We start from the raw sequence: 22,064 nt of genomic DNA, 5'->3' as shown, positions 1-22,064 counted from the left end.
AATGTTCACTGTCATTTTTTATTTTATAGTTCTGCTAAGAAATTGCTGAAAAAAAAGAAAATACACAGAACAATTTGATTTAAACTAACCTAAAGTTGTGGCTTTTGCATAGTTCACCGTTCCAATTACCTTCAACAGCTGGACTCAGTATATGATAGTGCCATGGTGAACTGTCTGGTTGAAAAGTAAAGAACTAACAGAAAACAGTGCAGCTTTTATCCATTTACAGGAAGTAAATTTTTTAGAAAAGTTAAAAAACAAACAAACAAAAAACTTGTCACATTAAACAAATTAACGGCACTGATTTTTTTTCTTCTTTCTAGCAGTTGTTTCAGAAACCTTTACAGACCTATGAATAAAACCATCACCAGGGAAAATTAACAGTTGGCCAAGAAATGGCTGCTCAATCTGTCACTTGAGGTTTTTTCCAAATGCTAAAAAAAAAAAATCATGTATTATTCACACTCTGTAAAATCTAGGATGGATGAGTACACCTTACATATAATTCTGATGTACAATAAAGGCCGAAAGATGTGATTAAAGGGAACCGGGAAACTAAATGTAGGAAACGCTGCCAATTAAACTTCAAAGGCAAGTCAAGATAATTGTACTGGAATGAAGAACAGAGTGAAAAATATATTACGAGACTGCAACAAAGTGGATCAATAAAGAACAACAAGGGTTTGCAGTACTGGCTTGATAATAGCTTCAGCATTCTGTCCTTGACTCAAACAATGGTCGCTCTTCACTGTTTATTGAAGGGCCTCACCATGGTAACTGGTCATGGCTGAGATTCTGAAAAGGGTCTTTTTCCCCCGCTTCTTTTACCAAATAATTACGAGTTTGCTTTATTGATCTGAGTCAGTGTAAAACAGGGACTGTCAAATCAAACCCAACTTTATTTTTGAAATGTATTTATTTTGTATTTATTTTGAACCTTGATGCCTCTATGTCCCCATACAATACATTCAATATATACATTTGGCCATGAGGGACTGTACAGAGATATGTTGAAGTAGTGCATACATACATGGCACGAAAATGTACACAAAGAAAACTCAAAGTTTCCACTTTACCACAGTCAAGTCTCAGGGCAAGTCTGTGGCTGATGGCTGCTTACACCAGTGCACACACATGCGCGCGCACACACACTCACTCATTCAACAAACACTGCTTCAAGCATGCACATTGTGTGTGTACGTACACCAACACACACAAGCTTTAAGACACTTCCGAGGGAGGAGAAGGGTTCTTTCAGGTTCTCATAAATAGATACACAAACGTAAAGAGAGCGTCTGCTGACTGCATCACCCTTTTTTCAAGAACACCCTCTCCTCTGTCTCCTTTATTCTTCTTCTACATCTTTCCATCTTCTTACTCTCCAAAGCTAAGGCCTCTCTCTAGACAGTGCTGCCATCATACGCAGGATCTTTCCTATAGTAGGGTAACACTCATCAGCAGCAGTAACTTAATAAAGAGCTACTTTCAACATTTGATCTCTTAAGTAGTGAACATTCGCAACATAAAGAATTCAACACACACACGGTTAATTTTAAATTTGCATTTCCTATTTGGATATCTTCTCTCGAGAAGCACATAGGTCCACTTCAACAATGCACTATTCCTCGATAAAGCTGCAGTGCCGTGATGAGACACCCTCATGCGATAACAGCACCTGTCTCTTCACTTAATGCACCAGCAAAATATACCTCTAAATACATACCACATTCTGCAGTTTATTTTTTACTAATGCCACTCTAGTGATTAAATTTCTTCCTGGCAGACATCTTGTACCATCACATTTGTCATTAACATTTGTAGGAGGCACACACCTGACATTTTCCCTTCAATGACTGTAGTTTATAGTTGCATAGCACACAGCAGAGATAGTATTAAAGCCAAAAGTTAATTTGGCTTTATACAGAGTGGTCATGCTCACATAAGTCAGTTTCTAACTCTTAGTGTCTGTAACTTTTAGGTAGGACTAAAGCCTCTCCCCCCCCCCCCCAACTTTTTTTTCTAATTGCTCATTAAACCAATGGGTTTTTCAGCTCATAAAAAGTGTTAAAGTTCACCAATGAAGAAGAAGTTTGGTCACACATGCATCAGGCAGCCTTATTAAAATCACTTCGCGGTGCGACTACTGTTGGAAAACCGGCTTCTTCGGCTTATAATTTGCCAGTAACATTAGAAGCAAGCATGTCATTACTTTGAGTTGTTAAAATCCAATCAGCTTAATGAAAGAATACAGGAAGAAAGGGGGTAAAAAAAAAAAAAAAAAAAAAAAAAAAAAAAAATAGTAAGCCATAGGTGGGGGGGGTAGAGGTGACAATCTAAGAGGTTTGAGCTGTACCTGTCACCAGGGGCCAGCGGGGTTAAAAAAATAATAATAAGAAGAAAACGACTGCAATTCTGAGTGTGTGCACACATTCTCATGTGCATACAAATACTGCACACACAGACCTGTTGGACACATGCATACTCACGCTTACACCTAGTATAGACATCTGGAGATTTTAATGAAAAGTGGAAGCATGACAGGTTGAAGGTAGGTGATTATCCGGTTTGGACACGCTGGACTGTAATCGATGTGTGTGCGGACGGGTACGCAATCGTCTCTCACACGAGGTTTGACAATCCTGTCGGACAGGAGACGCGGTGACTTGTGTCCCAGAGTGAGGCCACCGAGGCAAACTTGCACTTAGCAGAACTGGAAACAACAAAAATGCTGAAGCACCACAGCAAAAGAGGCTGGAGTAGTCCCATAAAACACGATCACGTTGGCACAGAACGATGAGGGTAGGGGTGGGGGGGAACGGGCCAATCACAAAGGAGTAACACATCAGTAATAATCACCCCAGAATAAATTACAGTCACAGAACAATTGTTAAAAGCAGAATTAGAAATCGACTGATCTAAGCGGACTGATTTGACCCATGCATTTTATAAGGCATTAACCAAACATTTCTTACGTTGCACAGTATTATAATAGTCACTATACATACAGTTGCTGATCTGAAAAAACAAAAAACTGCTTGTGTTTTCATTAAACAAATCTCAGATTAATTGTATAAAAAAAAAAAAAAAAGCATATTCCTAAAACTAATGATGCATTCTTTAAGGGAATTGGGAATGTCGAAGAGAGAGCAGATCAATGTCTGCAATCCCATTGTACCTATTGATCTGCACATGGGTGAATGAAATTGATTTTCTGAGGTAGACAATACAAGCATATTTCATTCTCCCGATGCAAAGCCATTCTAAGCAGGGGTAGTGGGGATAATTTGGTCCATTTGGACAGGCTCTGGTCTTTAGCCTCAGCCAAATGTACTGTGTCAGATGGGTTGACCCATCCATCATGCTCTCCTGCCTGTCTCAACACCACGGTACTTACATCGTCACTGGTGTGATACACCCACTCAATGATGGATAGCAGACAACATGCACTATGACAAGATAGAGAGATCAGTCTGCACAGCTCACAGGCTTGTTGTTTCCACGCAGCTGGGGACGCTCCATTCATACACAGCCAGTTTATTTAATATCCCGGCCACTGTATGAGGCACACGTGGACAATATCGTTCGACATGCATCATAAATGTTGCTTCCCTTACAGAGGTCTTATAATCTTCAAATCCCCTTTGCAATATGATTACAGTAGCAACAGAGCCTAACCGAATGAGACACTCAAACAAACATTTCAAATATAATCGTCATTTTGTGTACTCACAGGGTACAACAGTTTATGCTAAAAGGCAAATCCCAGTGACAAACGTTAAGTTGTACCTTTCTTTTTCTTTACGTCTTAAGTGCTATGGGTAATCAGCTCAACAGTCAGTGAAATGATGTTCTGTAGATAGTCAGTCTGATCTACTAAGCAGATGTCTATCATAAATAAAATAACATAACATAACATAAAATAAAATAATAAAAAACTTCTGCAAATCTGAGTCTGTATGTATGAGATAGTAAGCAGAGGGCCTTCAAACAGGTCTGGAATCTGTTGGCCAGTGAGGTGAGTCAAGATCAGCAGTTTAGGATGCCACTGTTCATCTTCCCGTGAGCCTAGTGGGCTCTTTCCAGAGGGACAGGAAACAGCGAGCCACAGGTTGGCCCAAAGTACTGCAAAGCAGATGCCTGCAAGAGACCTGGAGTACTATAGTGTCCTGATGGCTACAGGGTAGAGCAGGGACATATGTTCAGCACCTTTGATGGGCAGCTTGCGGCTGGAGTAGAAATGGATGATCTCAGGCACGCTGTCGAAAGGGCAGCTGTTCTGGCCCAGGATGTACTTGTTCTCCTTGGTCCGTGACAGCTTCATGTGCATGAAGCCCTGGCTACTCCTGGAGACAGAGGAAGACAGAAAAAGCTCAAAACAAAATTCTGATCTTTACAAGACAAAACCAGATTATTTTTATCATGCTCTGACACAAAAAAATCTTTGAAAAAAATAATTTGTTTTGTCCCCACTTCCTATATTTCAGGAGCAAAGAGGCCTTTCCTAGCTTCAGGCTCTGTCCTTTCACCCAAAAAGGAATTTGATGACAGTCCATTCAGCTGACGTAAAGACATTTCACTCAAAACCGTCGAAAACAGTCGAGCCAATTTGTAAATGTTCTAAATACTGTAGTTGGGAGATATCAGTATGGATCAAAGCAACGTATTGACCGATTAGCGAGCAGACTGATATTGCCATTCCTGGAGTCACACCACAAGCATGCCTTAAAAAACGCTCACAAGAGACAACAAGTATGTCAAAAGCATCAATCTATGGGAGTCCCAACAGATATCCTCTTTTGTCAGCTTCCCCTCATTTACTTCTCCAGTAGTTGTTCCCCACAGTATGTGACAGCGCTCTGAAAGCTGGATTACCTCTGATAACTTTGGAGGTGTCAGGGGAGGGGACTAAAAGGCAGGTTGCTTAAGGTGCTGGGTTTCACATGCAGTGCATAAGGATGAGGCTAATGAACCCCCAGGATAAATCACTCAAGCTGCAGCAATAAATGCACAGCAAATTAAAAGCTCCCCGCGTGTTCCAAGGAGCCTTCGATCAATACATTTTAAAAGCTTGCCAGTAATCTTCTGCTTTAAAATAGAAAATTACTTTTTTTTTTTTCCACTTGGGAAGAGATGCAACAGTAAGCTTTAGCGAGTAAGTGACACAAAACTAATGTTCACTGTAGCATGTTTTGTAAATATTCTCTTTTAGTAATTTGACTTTACAGACTAAATTAGCATAACAGCTTTTTCAATCAGCAGCTAATACCTCCAGCAGGTTATGATTGCTTTAGGCACAGTTCATTGACATTATAACCTGTCCTCAAAAATAAAGTGCACCAGCACCTGCCTAACATTTATTTTTTGGAAAATAAACTCTCGTGCAAAAGGTAAGAGGGGATAATATGTTAACCACATGTAGTAATAAAACTCCTATTTTTCACTAACCTAAGGATAACAGCTGTAAAGGTATTTACTTATGAGGCCAGTCAGTATAATCTACACTATTCCATTCTGTGCTTCAAAGTTTATACCGAGCAGGGCTCTTGTGAAAACTGTGAAAATGCACTAACCACAACAGACAGGAGCAGTGGGCTGTCAAGGCTGTTGATGAGGCTGCCACATGAAGCAACTACAGCAAATAAATTGATGTTTTTCCACAGTAAATATATGCATATTTTTGTAGTTATGCCCATTATCTTTGATGAACAGGAGTGACAACTTGGCTTTAGGCACCTGAAGCATCAGGCCGTTCTTTACTTATCTCCTAATTGCATGTATGATGCCGGTGGATATGTTCTCTCTCTGATGCACAGAGAAAACCCAGAACAAAGATAGCAATAAGATGAAAGGAAAAACAAAAAAACCAACAACAAAATACACATATACATACATATATACATATAAATACATACACATATATACATATACACACACAGGTTCAATTTAGGGACACTGATCAGGAATAAAGCACAGATTTTTCTTTATTTTAACAGATAAAGAAGTGCGTGTTTTGGGGTTAGCATGATTGAGATTATTACTATAAATATCCAAAATATTTCAAAGCTAGTTCGGAGCTTTTTATGTGTAAGAACTGAAACAAAAAGCTGCAGGATTTCTAAGCCATTAAACTGAAATACACACGAGTGCCACCTCTCCATTATTGTGCAGATTTCCAAATCTCCGTTGCCACGGGTCTCTAAAATGCTATGATTCTGCAAATTGTGCTTTCAGAGCTCATTTACAAAAAAAAAAAAAAAAAAAAAATCTTTCCTGCAAAGTGCATTTGATGAATCTTCACATGGAGCGCTGGGAGAACGGTGTTAGGTTACACAGAGGCACACTTAAAAAGGCAAACACATCAATAGCATCATTTTTAGATTCCCAGCTGATTTTCCATTTGGTGCTCAAAGCTGCTTATTATGTTACAGTCCTGCAGAGACAGAAACCAGGACAACAGAGCAACACGGCAGTGTTGCTGATAAAATGAATACGGGGCTATTTTTGAAAAGACAGGCCTTTGTGGTGTTATCATAACACTGCGTTCGTGAACTTATATTTGTCTAATCAGGATTAATCTGACTGGGGAGGTGTGCTGTCTTGTTTATTGAGGTTTATGACTTTGATTTAAACCGAGTACCACTCAGAGCAGGAACAGCCTGACAGCAATCACAGCTTATCTTCTCCTTCCATATATTGGATGGCTTCATGATTGATACTCTCTGTGTTATGAATCTAAGGCAGCAGAAAAAGCAAAGTCATATGCCAACAAGATAGTGAACCATAGCAAAAGGGCTGACCTTTTTAAGCCTTTCTGGGCATCGGATGTCGTATGTACTCATGATTTTATATTAGCATACACTAAACCTCCCTGGGATGATACCATTCTGTACGTTATCGACGCTAAGGTAAGTGGGTGAAGTGGCAGACAAATAAACATACAAACAACTCTTGGCATAGTTTTGTTCTTCGGCTGAGAAAGGTCAGGCTAATTTTTGTGCTCCATGCAGTCATTCGTCTATTATGTGTCATAATATGAAGCTGACATTTTGCATCTAAAAATGTTCAAAAATAGTGTCTTTGGAGGTGTTCCAGCGATAGAACACACCAGTAAGTTGCTAACTTACCCCATTTACCCCACTGGCATCAAACAGTCTTTGGGATACATTTCCCCTCCTCAACCAGTGGAAACAGGCTCTGCAGAGCTCTCTCGTGACGTGAAAAATGAAATGACACTGTGCTTTGAAAGCCCTGTGAAGGCTTTAATACAACTCAAATACCAAAAAAAAAGGTTCTCTCCACTGAGAGTAAAGAAGAGGAGCAGGTGGGGACAGGTGAACATAAAAAGGGGTTTAGGAGGGAAAAGCAGACAAAAATGCTTTCCGTAAGGCCAGAGGACTCTTGAGGCAGGAGGTCTCAGTGACGTCTGTCTTTATCAATAATGCAATACACATATGTGGCACCTCGCGGCCTCATACATTTTTCAGTAACCTCAGACATGTCGGATCTTCACCTTGGGTTTCCACTCATTTTCTGTGGCAGCAGGGGAGACGGGCTTGAGTGAGGAGGCTGAACTCATATTTGTAGGGACATGCCATTTCCACAAATGAGCATGACGATCGTTTTCTAGGTTTCAGCTGGTTTACATCAAGAGCACAAGATTCTATAACCCAAATGTGCTGACACACAGTTACACAGAAATTATGAACAATCTGCTGTTATTTAAGTCTATCAATACAAAAATAAGAAGGTTAAACTCCTAAGATGTTTGGTTGCTTACAACTTTAAGATCTCATATGGTTAAAGTGAGCTCCCGCAACAGGGTGTGGAATAACAGGGGGAAACCACTGATTTCCAGTGCTATTGGCAGACCACAGCTATTCCCAGGCAGCATTAAACCTCATTCTACTTAAGATTCCAAAAAACCTTGAAAGTAGGCCCTGGAGCGAAACGCTCTAACAGACAGTGAAAAGGTATTCCTAAAGTGCTCGAGACACTTTATTCTATAGTTCTCACTAAGTCGAGACGAGTAAATAATTCTGCATCAACACTAATGACCTCATCGGCATGGCCTTTGTCCTCTCCTTGTTTTCAGACTGACAAACAGCTATTAAATGTGTCACAGAAGCCAGTCAACGTTTTATCTCTTAAAAGAGTAACCATCAGAAAAGCGCAGTAACAGGGGAGCAGAAGGATCCGACCTCACGAAAACACTTTCCAAACTGTTCTCTGATAGTACAGGCCATTATTATAAAGGTCCATCTGAACATCCTTTAAATGTGGATTAGTGGAATGAGACCATTACTGAACTAGAAGGTTAAAACATGTTTTAACCTCTCATCACTAAATACAACTTTACTGACCATTGCTCTTATCGTGGCCTGGCTGTGTTCAGTATAGAAAAAAAAAAGCTAAATAAGTTTCATGGCTCCAGGCCTTCCTCACTCCCCCGCCTCCCTTCTCCCTCACTCAAATAATCTAACAATCAGCTATTTCATTACTGGAGGTAACCCCAATGGCATTAGACGGCCAGTCTCTTTTTAAACATACGAGAGAGATGGATGGATTAATACTCTCAAGCCTGGCACAAATTATCAGTGTTGGGACTAACGCGTTATTAAGTAACGCGTTACAGTAACTACGTTATTATTGTGGTAACGAGCACGGTAACTAGTTATTATGCCAAAATCAGGAACGCGTTACTCGTTACTGGGATTTAGATAGGGTCGTTACTCGTTACTTCGTGTGGTGGCATCGCGGAGCTTCCACAGATTCAGTAACATTAGCAAGTGGTGGAGGCAGCAGGTGGATGAAGGAAAAGGGACGCAGAAGGAAAAGAGACCCGAGGTGGCCGCCGGTCCAAGTGTGAACTGAACTTCAGGTAAGAAGTTATGACCTGCAGTCTCTCTGGGTCAGATATGAACCAAGCTTAGGTGGAGTTTATTTTTGTTATTCTGACTTTTTCCGTACTGCGTGCTAGCTAGCATGACGGAGTTTCTATACAGCTGGGTGGGTGCTATGAAGTTAATGATGTTGAACCTTATTTTGTTCATAAGTTATTAGAGTTGCCAACCGTCCCGTCTGGTATTCAGAGAAAATATTACGCGTTTCTTATTGAGGTGAAAAGGAACAGTTTGTCCCGGACTTCAGCTACAATGAAAAAGGCACAAAGCTGGAGTTACTCTGTGTCTTTACGTTGCACAGCTGCCTCTTCTTCTCTCATTCTCCCCCCTCCCTCTCCCGTTTCTACTTCAATCATGAAACTGATCAATGATCAGCTGATCGGCTCTCTTGTTTGTTTATCGCCCACTTTGCGCCGAAAGAGGAAACCAGCGGATATTGCGCTAAACAACAGCAGCACGTTTAAGCTTGATCAGCTGTTGTTAGAATTTATTTAATATTAATTTCTAGTATCAGCTGATGTTTGCTGGAGCCACAGCTGCAAAAAAGCTGCTGGTCATGATATGGTTTGGTTATCTGGTGAGAGGGAAACATGAAGATGAAACCAGGAGATGTCCTTACTGGATCATCAGAGCTGAACAGGTGATGGAGAAACAGGTTTACCTTTTAGGTGACATGAATGAGTTGAAGGGAAGTTATGAACTGTTTCTGAGAGACAAATAACCCCAGGATCCTTTTCTAAGTAGCTGACAGCTGGTAACTGTGCAGGTGCGGATCTAGCAAAGTGTGGCCAAGGGGGCATGTAGGGCATTAACAGGGAAAGGGGGGCACAAAGAAATACTTTTCTTCCTTATTCTCATTTAAAATGTCTAGCTTTTAAAAAATAATTATCTGAATCTTACAACAAACGATTGATAGATTGATGCATATATACCATCAAAACAGTGTACATCACTGTCACAACAGTGTTTGTTTTCATTCAAAGGCTTTATGATTTTTCCTATAATGGTGGGCCAGTTTCTAGTCAAAATGCCCGGGCCAATTTTCTTTCCCAGTCCAGCTCTGTATGCAGCTCATCTGCAGTCTGGTGTTACCTACATCTTCCTATTCAGAAGGCAGAATTTCTGAGTTCTGAGTACAATCGAAAGCACCACGACTGCAGTTTTTGTGTTGGATGTAAAAGGCGCACATGACTCTGTGACGTAGGCTAGAATCATGGCAGCAGTCAATGACGGTCCAGGCGTGGGATTTCTCTCGTGGAAATATGCACGTTATCATATCCTTTCTATTGGTAGGTGGCACAGTGCACTTGTGGCAAGTAAGCAAGCTAGAAGACTGGCAAAGTTATGGAAGAAACACATTAACAAGAGAATTCTGAGTAAAACCAAAGTTACTTTCCCTAGTAACTAGTTACTTTGAAAGTAACGAGTAACTTGAAGTAACTGAGTTACTTTTGAGAGAACTAGTAATGTAACTAAGTTACTATTTTAAAGTAACTTACCCAACACTGCAAATTATACACTACATTTTCATATTTCAAAATGGGGCTTTTGCTTATTAGAGAGGCTTTCGTCAAACTCGCTGTCTTCATCATTACTCTGCATATCATCATCCCGCAGCAAAAATATTCACTTGTTATCTTTACCATTTTGTTAAAAAAAAAAAAAAGCAGACTTTTTACTTTTCTAGATCACATATTCAGGTTTGCACTTTACACACATCAATATGTGTCTTTTGAATGCTAAACAAGTTATTTTTGTTGCTTAAACTGACATTATTACATATTCCTAACTCCAAGGAAAATTCTTTTGGTTTTACTTTCCCAGTAACTTCATATTAGACTGTTTTGTGTGCCAGTCTTCTACAATGACTATGCAATAAAACATCTGTGCATTAACTGTTAACATGTCTGTTTGTCTTTTTATAGTGCTTAGCTTTAAGCATGCATTTACGACACAATGCATTTAATTCAAAATGACAACATTTGGGACAATTGTTACATATTCAGACAAATATTTTTCTCCTGCTGTTTGCAGTCATCCAAAAGCCAGTGTACTAAGTCAGCATCCTAACAGTGCGTCTTCTTTTCAGTCAGCAAGGCAGAACAAGAAGCAGTCATACAGATGATCAGCCAATGAGACAGGGAGTTACACAGGCAGTCGACTACGGTACTTGTCAAGAGAATTGGAGCAGCAGCAAGCAGAATTATTATCTTTGTCTTCCAAGTTATATAAGCCTCCAGCAGGCTGACTCCACTCAAAAAACAAAGGCTAATCAATGTGTCTCTACATACTACAGTTTTATTTCATCTGATGGCTCCCACATAGTTGCAGAGATTTTTCTAAATGTCATGGGACTGAACCTTGCCTGCAATGGTTAATGGAGCATATATAAAGTCAGTTTGACAAGACTATTTGTTAACAGATATCGAAGCCGGTTAAACACTGTTGGTTTTGGAAGACTTTCAGGCCGTTTCATATTTCTGATTATGTTTCCGACGCCGTAGCCGTGACACCTGGTAGCAACGATCGTCAAAACAAATCCAGCAAAACTCCACATTCCTATCAAAGCGATGGGACTGCACTGTAGGACTTCAGGCTAAAGTAACCTCTTCCAACTGTCAGGCTACACGTAACATTTCAGAGTAGCTTTTTTTCGAACCCTCTGCTGGACGCGGCGGGGATCAGGAGGTCAACGATGAAAGTGCACCATTAGCCAAGTTGCGGGTACATCAGCAATTCGAGGAGCAGATTCTGTCAGAGGGGTTACTGAGCGGAGGTGGAGGACGAGCCACGGGCAAGGTGTACAGCAGGTGGGGGATAGAGGTCTGAAGGGTGAAAGCTATTACCATACAGAAATGGAAGAGTCAGCAGGTATGTCCGCACCTCGACAGGGAATGATGTTACACTAGTCCACTGTGTGTACTCTGCCACTAAGTAAGTGTAGCTACTATGATAGGTCACACTGTTTCGTGAGTGTGTGTTCCGTGTACAAATCACTGACACAAGTTGTCACAACAGGCAAAACGGCCCCGAGTATTTGGAATCACATTTTCACCAAGGCTGCCAACCGAAACTGTGCATCTGATTATACTGTTTGTGGATGGTCATTTAGGAGACGAGAGCAGAGTTCTTACTTGAGAGAGAGGGAGTAGTCGTTCTTGCTGGTCTCGCTGTTTCTCACAAGATAGCTGGCCTCCTTACAGAGCCTAAGCAGAGACTCTGCATCTGTTCGGCTGATGGCTCCATGGTACCAGCTACAGCAAACGACAGGAAACGAAGATGAGAAAGGAGGAGGAACAAAGGAATGTTAAGTAAGAAAGAGTCAAAGCTGCTAAAGAAAAACCAAGATTTGACTCACAACTGGCTTTCCAGCGGCATTGTGGGATCGATACGTTCCCCGAGAGAGGAGCTGCAGTGGTCCAGTGAAGTCATTTTGGTGTTGACCAGACAGCCACTGGAATGTCGCTGCAGCGGCCGAGTTTTCCCCTCCTTGGTGGGCGACATTCGAGACTTCTCCACACCATCAAACTGGACTGTAATAAGAGAAAATACAGCTGAAAAGATTTCATTCTGGACAGATTTGATGGTTCAAAATGGCTCTTAATAAAGACAAACACCTGTAAACACCATTGAGCTACACTTCAGATTAAGGTCACTTGGAAAAACAAATTGTGTTTACAAGTTACAACATCCACGGTGTCACATGTATCAATTAAACTCGACTACTGCAAAGTGTGAGAACCGAAATCCACGCTGTGCTTTTACCAACTTTCACACACGCGCACACACAGAGCCGCTCTGTTTAACTCATCCTACTGAAGGACATGTACACATGATGAAAGAGACATAAATCAATCTAGCTTGCCCGTGTACACATTCCAGTTAGGCAAAATACACACACACGCAACCTTCCTCCAAAACAAGCTCATGCGCCTGTAAATAATCCCATATATACTACTGTATGGCTGAGCATTTTCACTCTTTAAGTACACGCAAATGTGCACACACTTAAGTGCACGCCCAACTCCAACACCCAGGTTCTGCAAGTTAAACATTGAACTAGCTTTTCAAACTCTCACGGTCAACTGTGGACATGACAAGCTCTCTTGGCAGCCTCACAGGGATGTGTTTGATGGTGTTTGGGGGCTTAAAGTGACCTATGCGCACACATGAAATGCCAGGGGTCACGGGGCAACTTCACAGCCAATCAGCAAACAGAAGATAATGCTCTCAAGGACATATTAAATGTGAATTTACACTTGTGGGAAAGAGTTGCACAAGCTAAAGGAATAAAAGGCTGGACAGTGGATGTAAGAGTAATTATCATGCGTCACAGGCAGCTGAGACATTTTTCCTCAGTAATCCATCACTGTGCTTCATGCCATAACATCTAAAGCTTCTGAAATCCCCCCCCCCCCCCCAAAAAAACCAAAACAAAACAAAAAAAAAAAAAAACTATTTAAAGCTACTGACACGCTTCTCAAGCAATAACAGAGGGGCGGCTTCCTACATCAACCGTATGACAAGCTTTTCCTGGTTATTGTCGCCTGCTTCTATATGGCTCAAGACCAACAGATAGCCGTTTTTGTTTTTTTGATGGAAGTGGTTAATGTCGTATGAAACTCGCATCTACTAGGCAACATCAAACTTTGCTGCTCTCTGTCACTAATGGCCATCCTTGCATCTAGTGTTTAATTACCAGGCAGAACATGGCAGACACTATACACAGAGACAGGCAGTGTGATCTTAACAACACGTCTACATCTGTCTAGACTCTGCATTCCAGTCAGAGGATAGCATTACACTTTACAGATTGTGAGCTTGCCAAGTGCCTCTGTATCACACTGAGTGGAAGGGCTGACAGTTTAAATCAATTCAACACTACTTACTACAAGTAGTTTACTTGAGTATTTAGATGTTGTGCCACTTTATTGCTCACCTCTATGACATTTCAGCTACAACTGATACATGTGTTTCTATAGAGCCTGCTCTTTTTCAAGATATTTCATTTAAAAAAAACCCAAAAAACCCCCCACATGATCAGCTTATAAAATGCAATTAAATGATAAAGAGTGTTACCATTCAAAAAAAGCTGGTTAGTGGTTGCTGTCATGTGTAAAGTTATTCAATGTTTAATTACCAGCAATTAAAACAAGTATTTTAATTATAGTAATTAAAAGAAGTGCCACTTCCATTAACAGTGAACTACTGCTTATTAACTCAGGATATCGGAAGAAAAGCTTGTAATGAAGTATTTTTACAGTAGTGCAGTTGTAGTCCTTTAGGAATATCTTCTCTTTTTCGAATACTTTCTATGACATACCATGATGTCATCGCAAGCAGTGCTTTTTTTTGACAGATTACAGCTGTTTCAGGTCTGACCACTAGGGGCTCCCCTTAACCTCCACACTCTACTTGCGGTTGAACTCGTTGGCCTTTGGCTCAATGATGCGATTCCCCAAACATAAACTCGTGGAAATGATTATTTCAAATCATTCCGGCTGTTATCTTTGCCTCTGCACATTTGTTCATTAAAGGCCGACAGCGGGCTGGTAAAATGACAGCAAAATTGTACTGTTGCATGACAGCTGGGTAAATTCTAGGTCTCACCCTTGGAAGAATACAAGTTGCTGATCCATGTCCTTGAGGTCTGTCGCTCCTAATATAGTAATTCACATTATGATCCCGTGTTGTGTCTGCATTATTTTATATCATAGAGTCCATTTAAATTACATGCTGAATACTGGGAATTTGATCCAAGTCAGATGAATATATTGTATATGTGTAAAGGTGAGAAATGGCGTTTCCATGGAAACTGACCAAGGGGACATGGAAGATGCATGTTTGTTCCATTCAGCTCCTGTCAATGCTGACAGATCACAACATGAAGATGGAGCCAATTGCTCCCTGTCCTTTGCTTTCGATTTCTCTCTGTTTGCATGTGTCCAACCTTCTTCTGCCCTTTGCCTTCTCTTCTATCACTCTTGCCTCATCATTCTAACTCTGACTTTTTCCCCGAGCTCTCTTGCCACTCAGTGGTAGAAACAGATAGGGGAAAATGGACTGTGGAGGAATGTCTCCACAGGAAAAAAGGGGTGTTTTGATCTGTTATCTCTGATGGTCCCACTGCAGGGCAGACTGTCGCCAATTACACCTACTACTACAACAAAACCCTTAAACAGTCTACTTGCACTTCCATATTGAGAATTGACTGTGAACATAATATTATCATCTCTTCACTGATTAGTGACGCAACCATAAGAGGCTGGAAAAGGTATCAGACATCGTTAAGGATACAGGATGCAATCTTGGCTTTTCCCTACATAGTCCATATTGTATCTACAATCCACTCACTCATGTGCCTGACCTCAGCTCTTCACATTTCCCTCCTCTTACCCAGACACAACAATCAGTGATTTATTTGATCGTGATTAAACTGTTTTCTCCCCCCTCTCCGCTACCAAGAAAGGGTGGGTTGAGTGGCTATTCTTAGTGTAGCTCACCCCGTCAACCTTTCTTGTCAAAGTGGAGGCTTCACTGCAGGCAGAGTGCAGTGCTCTACAAGGAGAGTATTACCCTGAAGAAAGAGCCCCCCAAACTAAACAAAAGCCATCATTTTTATTTGCTCAAGAGTGAATGGACTCATGTCTGCTTTGTTAGCTGGGCGCCTCACCATTACCATTCCGAAACTGATGTAGAGTTATGTTTTAAGGCAGAAAATCAGTGGGAGTGAGGCAAACCAATTCCCCTCTCTCATTCTCCAGAGCACACAGTTCGAAACATGGACGACAGGAGATTGACTAGAGGATTGGCCCACGGGGGAACAAAAGCCGTATGAGGAAGCTTAAGAGGGACGAGAGGGTGAAAACCTCCACACGCACGCGCACACACACACGGTAACACACTTCTCTTGAAATAAACACATAAAGGCACATGGGCAACTGTGTATGTTATCAGAATTGTTGCTTGTAAAGCACTGCAAATGGAATTTGTGTATCAGATTGAACTGTCAGTCAGATGGTGACAGATGGCTGAAAGACCTGTCCCCTTCAGACACACAGCTTCCTTTAGAGACAACTATATAAAAAAAAGAAAAGTAAATAACACGCACACACACACCCCACACACATAAGAGGATGGGGAAAGAGTGCATGACAGAGCGAGCTGATTGGCTAAGGCACAGATTAAAAAGAAATGGCAAAAGGACATTCCACGATTACAAACCACGAGATAAAGCACTGCTATGTAATATAGTGCTGCAGAGCAAGGCACAGGTCAGCACAGTACATAATAATGTCACTGTCTAACAACATAAAAAACACTCCAAAGTAGAAGTCACAGTAATCAAAATAAAAACAAAGGGAATCAAAAAATAAAAACCACAAAAGTGTAGTGACATCTGTCACTGAAGACTCAGCACAATTTAACTACTACTACTGTCTCCTCTTCCCCCTGTGCACAGATTTCTCTAATTAAGCAGGCTAATTAATTCTCATTTACTAATGATACTCCTATTACAAAGGATGACTAGTCTGAGGGGCAAAGTGTTTCATCGGCTGCTGCATTGTGAGGTGAAAATTAAGTTTTCCAGCTAGGACTTGTGAAATGATTAACAGGTTTCCAGCTTATTAGAATGCAGTGCACGCTAAAAATAGGGTTAAACTTTTACGCCGATATTAATTATATGCACCAGGAACTAAAATAATTGCTGCATGGCTTTTATAATACTATATTTTAGAGCCCCACTGTGGCCGTTTGAAGCTATAAGCTTTATCTCTGATGAGTCAACCATCTAGGAATACGCTCTCTTCTTTTAAATAAATTTCAAAAGGAAATTCCAAATTAGGTTTTCCAAGACAAAGGAGTGACCCTACCAAGTGTCAGCTGGGGAATTCATTTAAAATTAAAACTGGATACTTTTTAATTACTTTGGTTTCTTAGATTAAAAGAAAAATGAGGTAAGATAAATGCTTCAAAGTACATATAATTAATTCATGTTAAAAAAATTAAAAAGAAAAAAGTGTCTGGGCGTAAGGTGTAGATGTATTATTTGTTCTGCTGATCTGCATTTGAATTTTGGTAATGATGTTATATATCTAAGGACTAAACAAATGACCCTATCCAGCTTTCTAGTCTGGCTGACTCATGTAACAGATGACTAATGTCTTGATGTGTGACTGAATGTCTGCCTATATGCTGAGGTCAAGAGAGTACATTGCAACTGTATTCACAAGGGTTGTGGAGGCCATCAAGCCCCCTCCCCAAGTCTACCACTTGGACCTTTGACCCCTAAAGATGTAGACTAGGGCCATACCGGCTGAGACAGAGAGGGGATCACTTTACAGCTGGATGCCGATCTTAAACCCACTCACTTCACCGAAGGAACCAGAACCTTTCTCATGGATTTACGGGCATAAATCAACTCCTCGCCCTGTCCTCGCCTACAACACACATTGGTGTCCTCTTACATGGCCTCACTAAGTCTTTCCACTCTGTCAGGGGAAATCCCATTCCTGAAATTAGTTCTGCTACATGTCCTTCTTTTCTCTGGATAATGACAGCAGACAGAGGGCAAGTGTGTGAGAGAGCTACAAAAATAAACTAATGGCTCTCTCAGTTAAAAATAGGTCAATTACTTATCCACTGCATGCAATGAAAAAGGTAAATATGGCAATAAGTCAAGAACTGAATTCGTCTCCAATGAGTTTGATTTCCTAATTCGTGTGAGCCACTTGTAGAGAACAGCAGACCAGAGGGACATCTGGGATGGTTACGAGTATGTTGACAAGAGGAAATGGGGGTCACAGCGAATGGCAATTACGCATGCAGAAGGCAGTTCGGCACAATTAAAACTAATGAGGCTTCAGCCTAAAACCTGCAAAAGAGTTGGTGATTTTCTGCCACATGTATTCCAGATGGAAAAGAGCAGTCATTACAGAGCTAATACCTATAGTCAGATTTTTCAGTACTTCTCACATATGGTAACTCTTTCAGTACGTCTTCAGTGACCAGAAAATTTGGGACAAACATAATCATACATTGCAGTAGCAGACTAACCCTACCTATGTTTTGGTAGCTGCATATGCTTGGCTAGTAATGTTTTTTAAATGTTCAGTAGAACTAAAATACTGAGCTGTATGCTATGTAAAACACCATGCCTTCATTAATTAAAGACGGATGGATGGATGGATGGACGGACGGATGGACGGATAGACGGATGGACGGATGAAAAAATGGACGGACAAACATGCCAACAGGGAATAGGAAGATGGACTGGAGTGCCAGGGTAACTGATGGAAAGGATGCTGGACAATGAACACCAACACCCACCATGGTGGTGCTGGTCACAGCTCGTCTGTCCTGGCGAGGGCTGAGCTGTCTGGGAAGGAGACTCAAGCTCCTCCACTGGGGGAGGGCTGGTGTTGAGCTGGCCGACAGGAGGGGGCCATGGTAGGTCCTTGATCACTTTAATCTCTACTGCAAGTGTCACCAGAGGAGAGATGGAGGCAAGGAAACGATAGCAACAAGAATAATAAAGAAAGGAAGTGAGTTAGGAAAGGGAAGTAATGACAGAAAACAGAAGAAAAAGACAAAAGGTAAAAGGGGTAAGTGAAAAATACTGTGGATAAGAGCAGGAGAGTTGGTTTATACTGTGATCCAAAATTCAGCAGCAGCTGTGGGCTAGAAAAGGAAGGAATACAAGAGGACTGGAAAGGAAGGAACGTTAGTTCTAAAAGTAGGGCTGGATTTTATATCCGCTTCCACTCTGATGCAGAGCTGGATACTCAGATTGCTGAGAGGCCCTGAAGGTAACAAAAGGAATGTGAAAGTTTTCAATTATCAAATTCAATAATACACTCAGATTCAGCCAATAACTACAGTCTCACCTTGGGAGAGATACACTAGATAGATGCAACAAGAAGTTCTTAAGGCCGAATTGTTCAAGCTCTAATGCATGATACAGTGCATAATATCCTTAAATAACATTCAGGCCCAAGTAATAATACTGTACTTTTAATGAGCAAACTATAAAATACAAACCTGCCTTAAGCCAAACTAGATGATCAGTGAAAACAGCACAGCTGCATACACTCTACTGTAACAGTTGGTGCTGTGTTTGATGACAAAGACCCCAGGCCTCTATATTAAGCCAAGTCAGAGTGTAGACAATATCTGTAGCTAAAAAGTACCTAAGAGTAATCCATGAAGGCAATGGACGCTACCCTGGCTTTGCCCCTTAAATAATGTATGCCTCATGCAGTTGGGGCTTTACCAGGATAATTGAGCACTCATGCAGCAGCACATCTGTTTCCAGCACAGGGCCACTTTTTAACCAGCCAAGGATAATTAATGAATGAGACAGAAAGGGGAATGTTTTTCTTCATACAAGAGAAAGCCAGTGATCGAGCCAAGGCTAATAAATAAATGCAATCCATGGGTAATAGCTTTGGTGAACGACTGCATGTTCCTCGGGTGGTTGTGTTATTTTTGCTTAGATTTTGCAGAGGTCTCAAAAGACATCTTTGTGCCATCAAAGCCACAGCGATTGAGCAAATTCTAAGGTCACTGTCCATGGTGCTGGAGATTTTATTCCAGTTACGAAAGTACTGTAAAAGAAAAGAATTTTAATGTGCAGCTACTTTTGGCACATAACTATTAACGGTTTCTTTTAAGGTCTTATAAGTTAAAAACAAAACCAAAAAACAAAACACGTCATCCTATTAAATACATGTCATCCTTCATTCTCTTATCTCCTTTATCAAAACCAAATGCATTCGATGAGTACGTTAAGTTTAAAGTACGGAACAACAATGGCAAGAAAGGCTCTCAGAACAAACCCCAAACATCCGAAACCCTCATTGTGACTGATATACAGCAAATATTCGGTCATCTGTCCAATAAAGGGAGTGGCAGAATTGTTCAAACATGGACAAACAACAGGCAAATAGATGGGTTGATGCAAATCAGATATACTATTAACGCTGGTGCACAGACTAGTTTTTAGTAGGAGGATGAACATAATGTTATGAACCTGTCTTCCTCCCTGAAAGGAATTGAACCATGGTGGTGGTACAGGACATGTTAATGAGAAGCAATATCAGCAAGCTAGATGAAGGGGAGACTGGAGAATATTCAATCCGACAAGCAATTAAATAGCCGGGCCTGGGGTGTCAGGGGGCTAATCTAGAGAAAGGTGGCTGGAAGGAGGAGCTGCTTGCTGTCTGTCCTGATGGGAGAGGTGTAGGCTAGAGGAGTGGATACAGAAGGTCAAAAACTCTGCTAGATAATATAACTTCCTCTACTTTGGGGTGAAGTAGGGGACTCTCTTCCTATGAGATTAAAAGCCTAATACTCATTTCACATTGCAGATTAGCGTGTAATTGTTTGGGGGAGCAGAAGGCTGCCTCCACTCTGCAGCCTCAGTGTGGGGACGAGGAGATGATTTCAGCGAGCGTGGTTCAGACTCGCTTGGTTGCACAGCTGAATAATAGCATTTAGCACTGTGAAAATTAAGGAAAACTGATTCAATAGTCAGGGTTTTGGGTGTGTTTGTGTGCGTTTTTTTAAACCTGGGTGCCTCACCTTGTGAAGCATTTTAAGGTATTGTTACTCCTAAGGTTGTCACTGACTTTAGATGCCACGCTGCTGCACAGATGAGTGCATCTTTACACTGCAGGGACAAATTCATATTCAGCACCGAGGTGACAACAGCAGTTCAGGTGATTTACACATGGACCTGAAGGCTTAGCACACTGCAGCCCACATTTTCACAGATCACACTGCCCACACTGGCTCTATCACACTGCCCTCTATCAATACATACCTGTTTACAGCTAATGTAGATTTAGACCCATTATCAGGTCTGTGGGTGGTAAATTGTACTCTGTGTACAGGTTAACTGCATCAGAGACCGCACACGCATATCAAGTAGAAAATGTAAATCATGCTCAGTATGACATAAATACTGTGCATTTTGTAGGTTAGGTTAGTTATATGTGTTAATAACCTGAGTCATATTTGCACAGCACCTTTCTAAATGAAAAGAGAAATAATGCAGAGCCCAATTAATAATTCTGAACGCTCATGTGAATACATCCGATCTTTTTTGTCGTCTAACCTTCCTCACCTGGATAATCCTCATTCAATATTAGTACACACCTCCTCCTGTCGCTCAAAAGTGGCCATGTTAAAAATTTGAAAAGAAAACCCATCACTCATGTCCCTCCCATTGTACTCCTCCCATTGGATATGTACTTTGTTTTGTGTTGACAGTGTAGTAAATAAAAAGAATAAAAAATAATGGATAGGGGTATGCGCTTTCCTTTCCTTTGTTCTTCCAGGAGCCGTTCTTTTTTTTTTCCTCTCAAAGCCAGGTATTTGTTTACCCGGGCTTTTCATTAGCACATGGCACTTCATCACTGTAAACAGTGCAGCACCATAAATCACCAGCTATGCTTGTTTTCCACCAATGCCGTTTAATTTAGTTCTGCTTAATTTGGCTGGCTAATTGCATGCATATTCAAAACAAGCTGGAGTATTGTGATGTTTATGCCGCACATTATGAGCGGAAGAGCTCGAAATACAAAAACAGCCTCTTCCGAAGACGTGTTTGTTCCATCTGCACTCAAATCATTACAGATAACAACTGTGTAATGCTCCAGGGGAACTGAAATGCCACTTCATAATTTTTCCGGTATACTGTATCCATCACATTACATAGTCCGGCTTTCTTTTGAAAGGACCTGCGTTTGTATTAAAAATGAAAGTGACACAGAAAATGGGTGATGGTTAAGAGATGACAGCAAGGCCTTTTTCCATGCTCTTCCATATAGAGAGAAGGGAAAGATGGGTTACTGACAGCTGGCCAGCAGGAGCTTCCATGGGGGCTTTCTGGCAAAACGCTGCTTCTACACTTATAGCGGGAGGTTTACAGTGCTGTTATGTGTGGCCAATGTGTGTGAGTGAAGATAAGACCCATGGCAGCAGCGCTCCGTAGAGAACGGTGGGACACATTTGAGGCTCATGAAAGAGGGCTGACAGGAAGGTTATCAGCAGGGTGTTGCAGCAGAGGCCAGTAGGACGAGACAGCGCTGCAGAGTGACAGGCAGCGGTGGGGGATATCGGATCAGCCAAGCACAGAGAAACTGAACCCCGACACCCACA

The 22,064-nt window shown here is 41.2% G+C and overlaps 1 protein-coding gene across 5 annotated transcripts in view; it reads right to left on the bottom strand.

Annotated features, from left to right (window-relative positions):
• The window catches only part of shf (Src homology 2 domain containing F), a 96,468-nt gene continuing 74,404 nt past the window's right edge, over positions 1–22,064 (bottom strand). For 2 of the 5 annotated variants that reach the window (XM_085450971.1, XM_085450942.1), the window contains 4 exons: positions 18,231–18,377; positions 12,259–12,433; positions 12,035–12,154; positions 1–4,343 (listed from right to left, as the gene is read on the bottom strand). In XM_085450971.1, the coding sequence (XP_085307097.1) occupies positions 4,157–4,343; positions 12,035–12,154; positions 12,259–12,433; positions 18,231–18,377 (629 nt within the window). In that variant the 3' untranslated portion in view covers positions 1–4,156. The remainder of the gene's footprint in view (positions 4,344–12,034; positions 12,155–12,258; positions 12,434–18,230; positions 18,378–22,064) is intronic. The other 3 variants (XM_085450953.1, XM_085450962.1, XM_085450944.1) reach the window with 2 other exon arrangements.

Source organism: Copadichromis virginalis, linkage group LG1 (genome assembly GCF_057382275.1).
Source record: "Copadichromis virginalis isolate Kocher_CV1m ecotype Utaka linkage group LG1, C_Virginalis_male_GT1.1, whole genome shotgun sequence".
NCBI lineage: Eukaryota > Metazoa > Chordata > Actinopteri > Cichliformes > Cichlidae > Copadichromis > Copadichromis virginalis.
The sequence above is the reverse complement of the archived record's forward strand: the minus strand, read 5'-3'. Positions and strand labels throughout refer to the sequence as shown.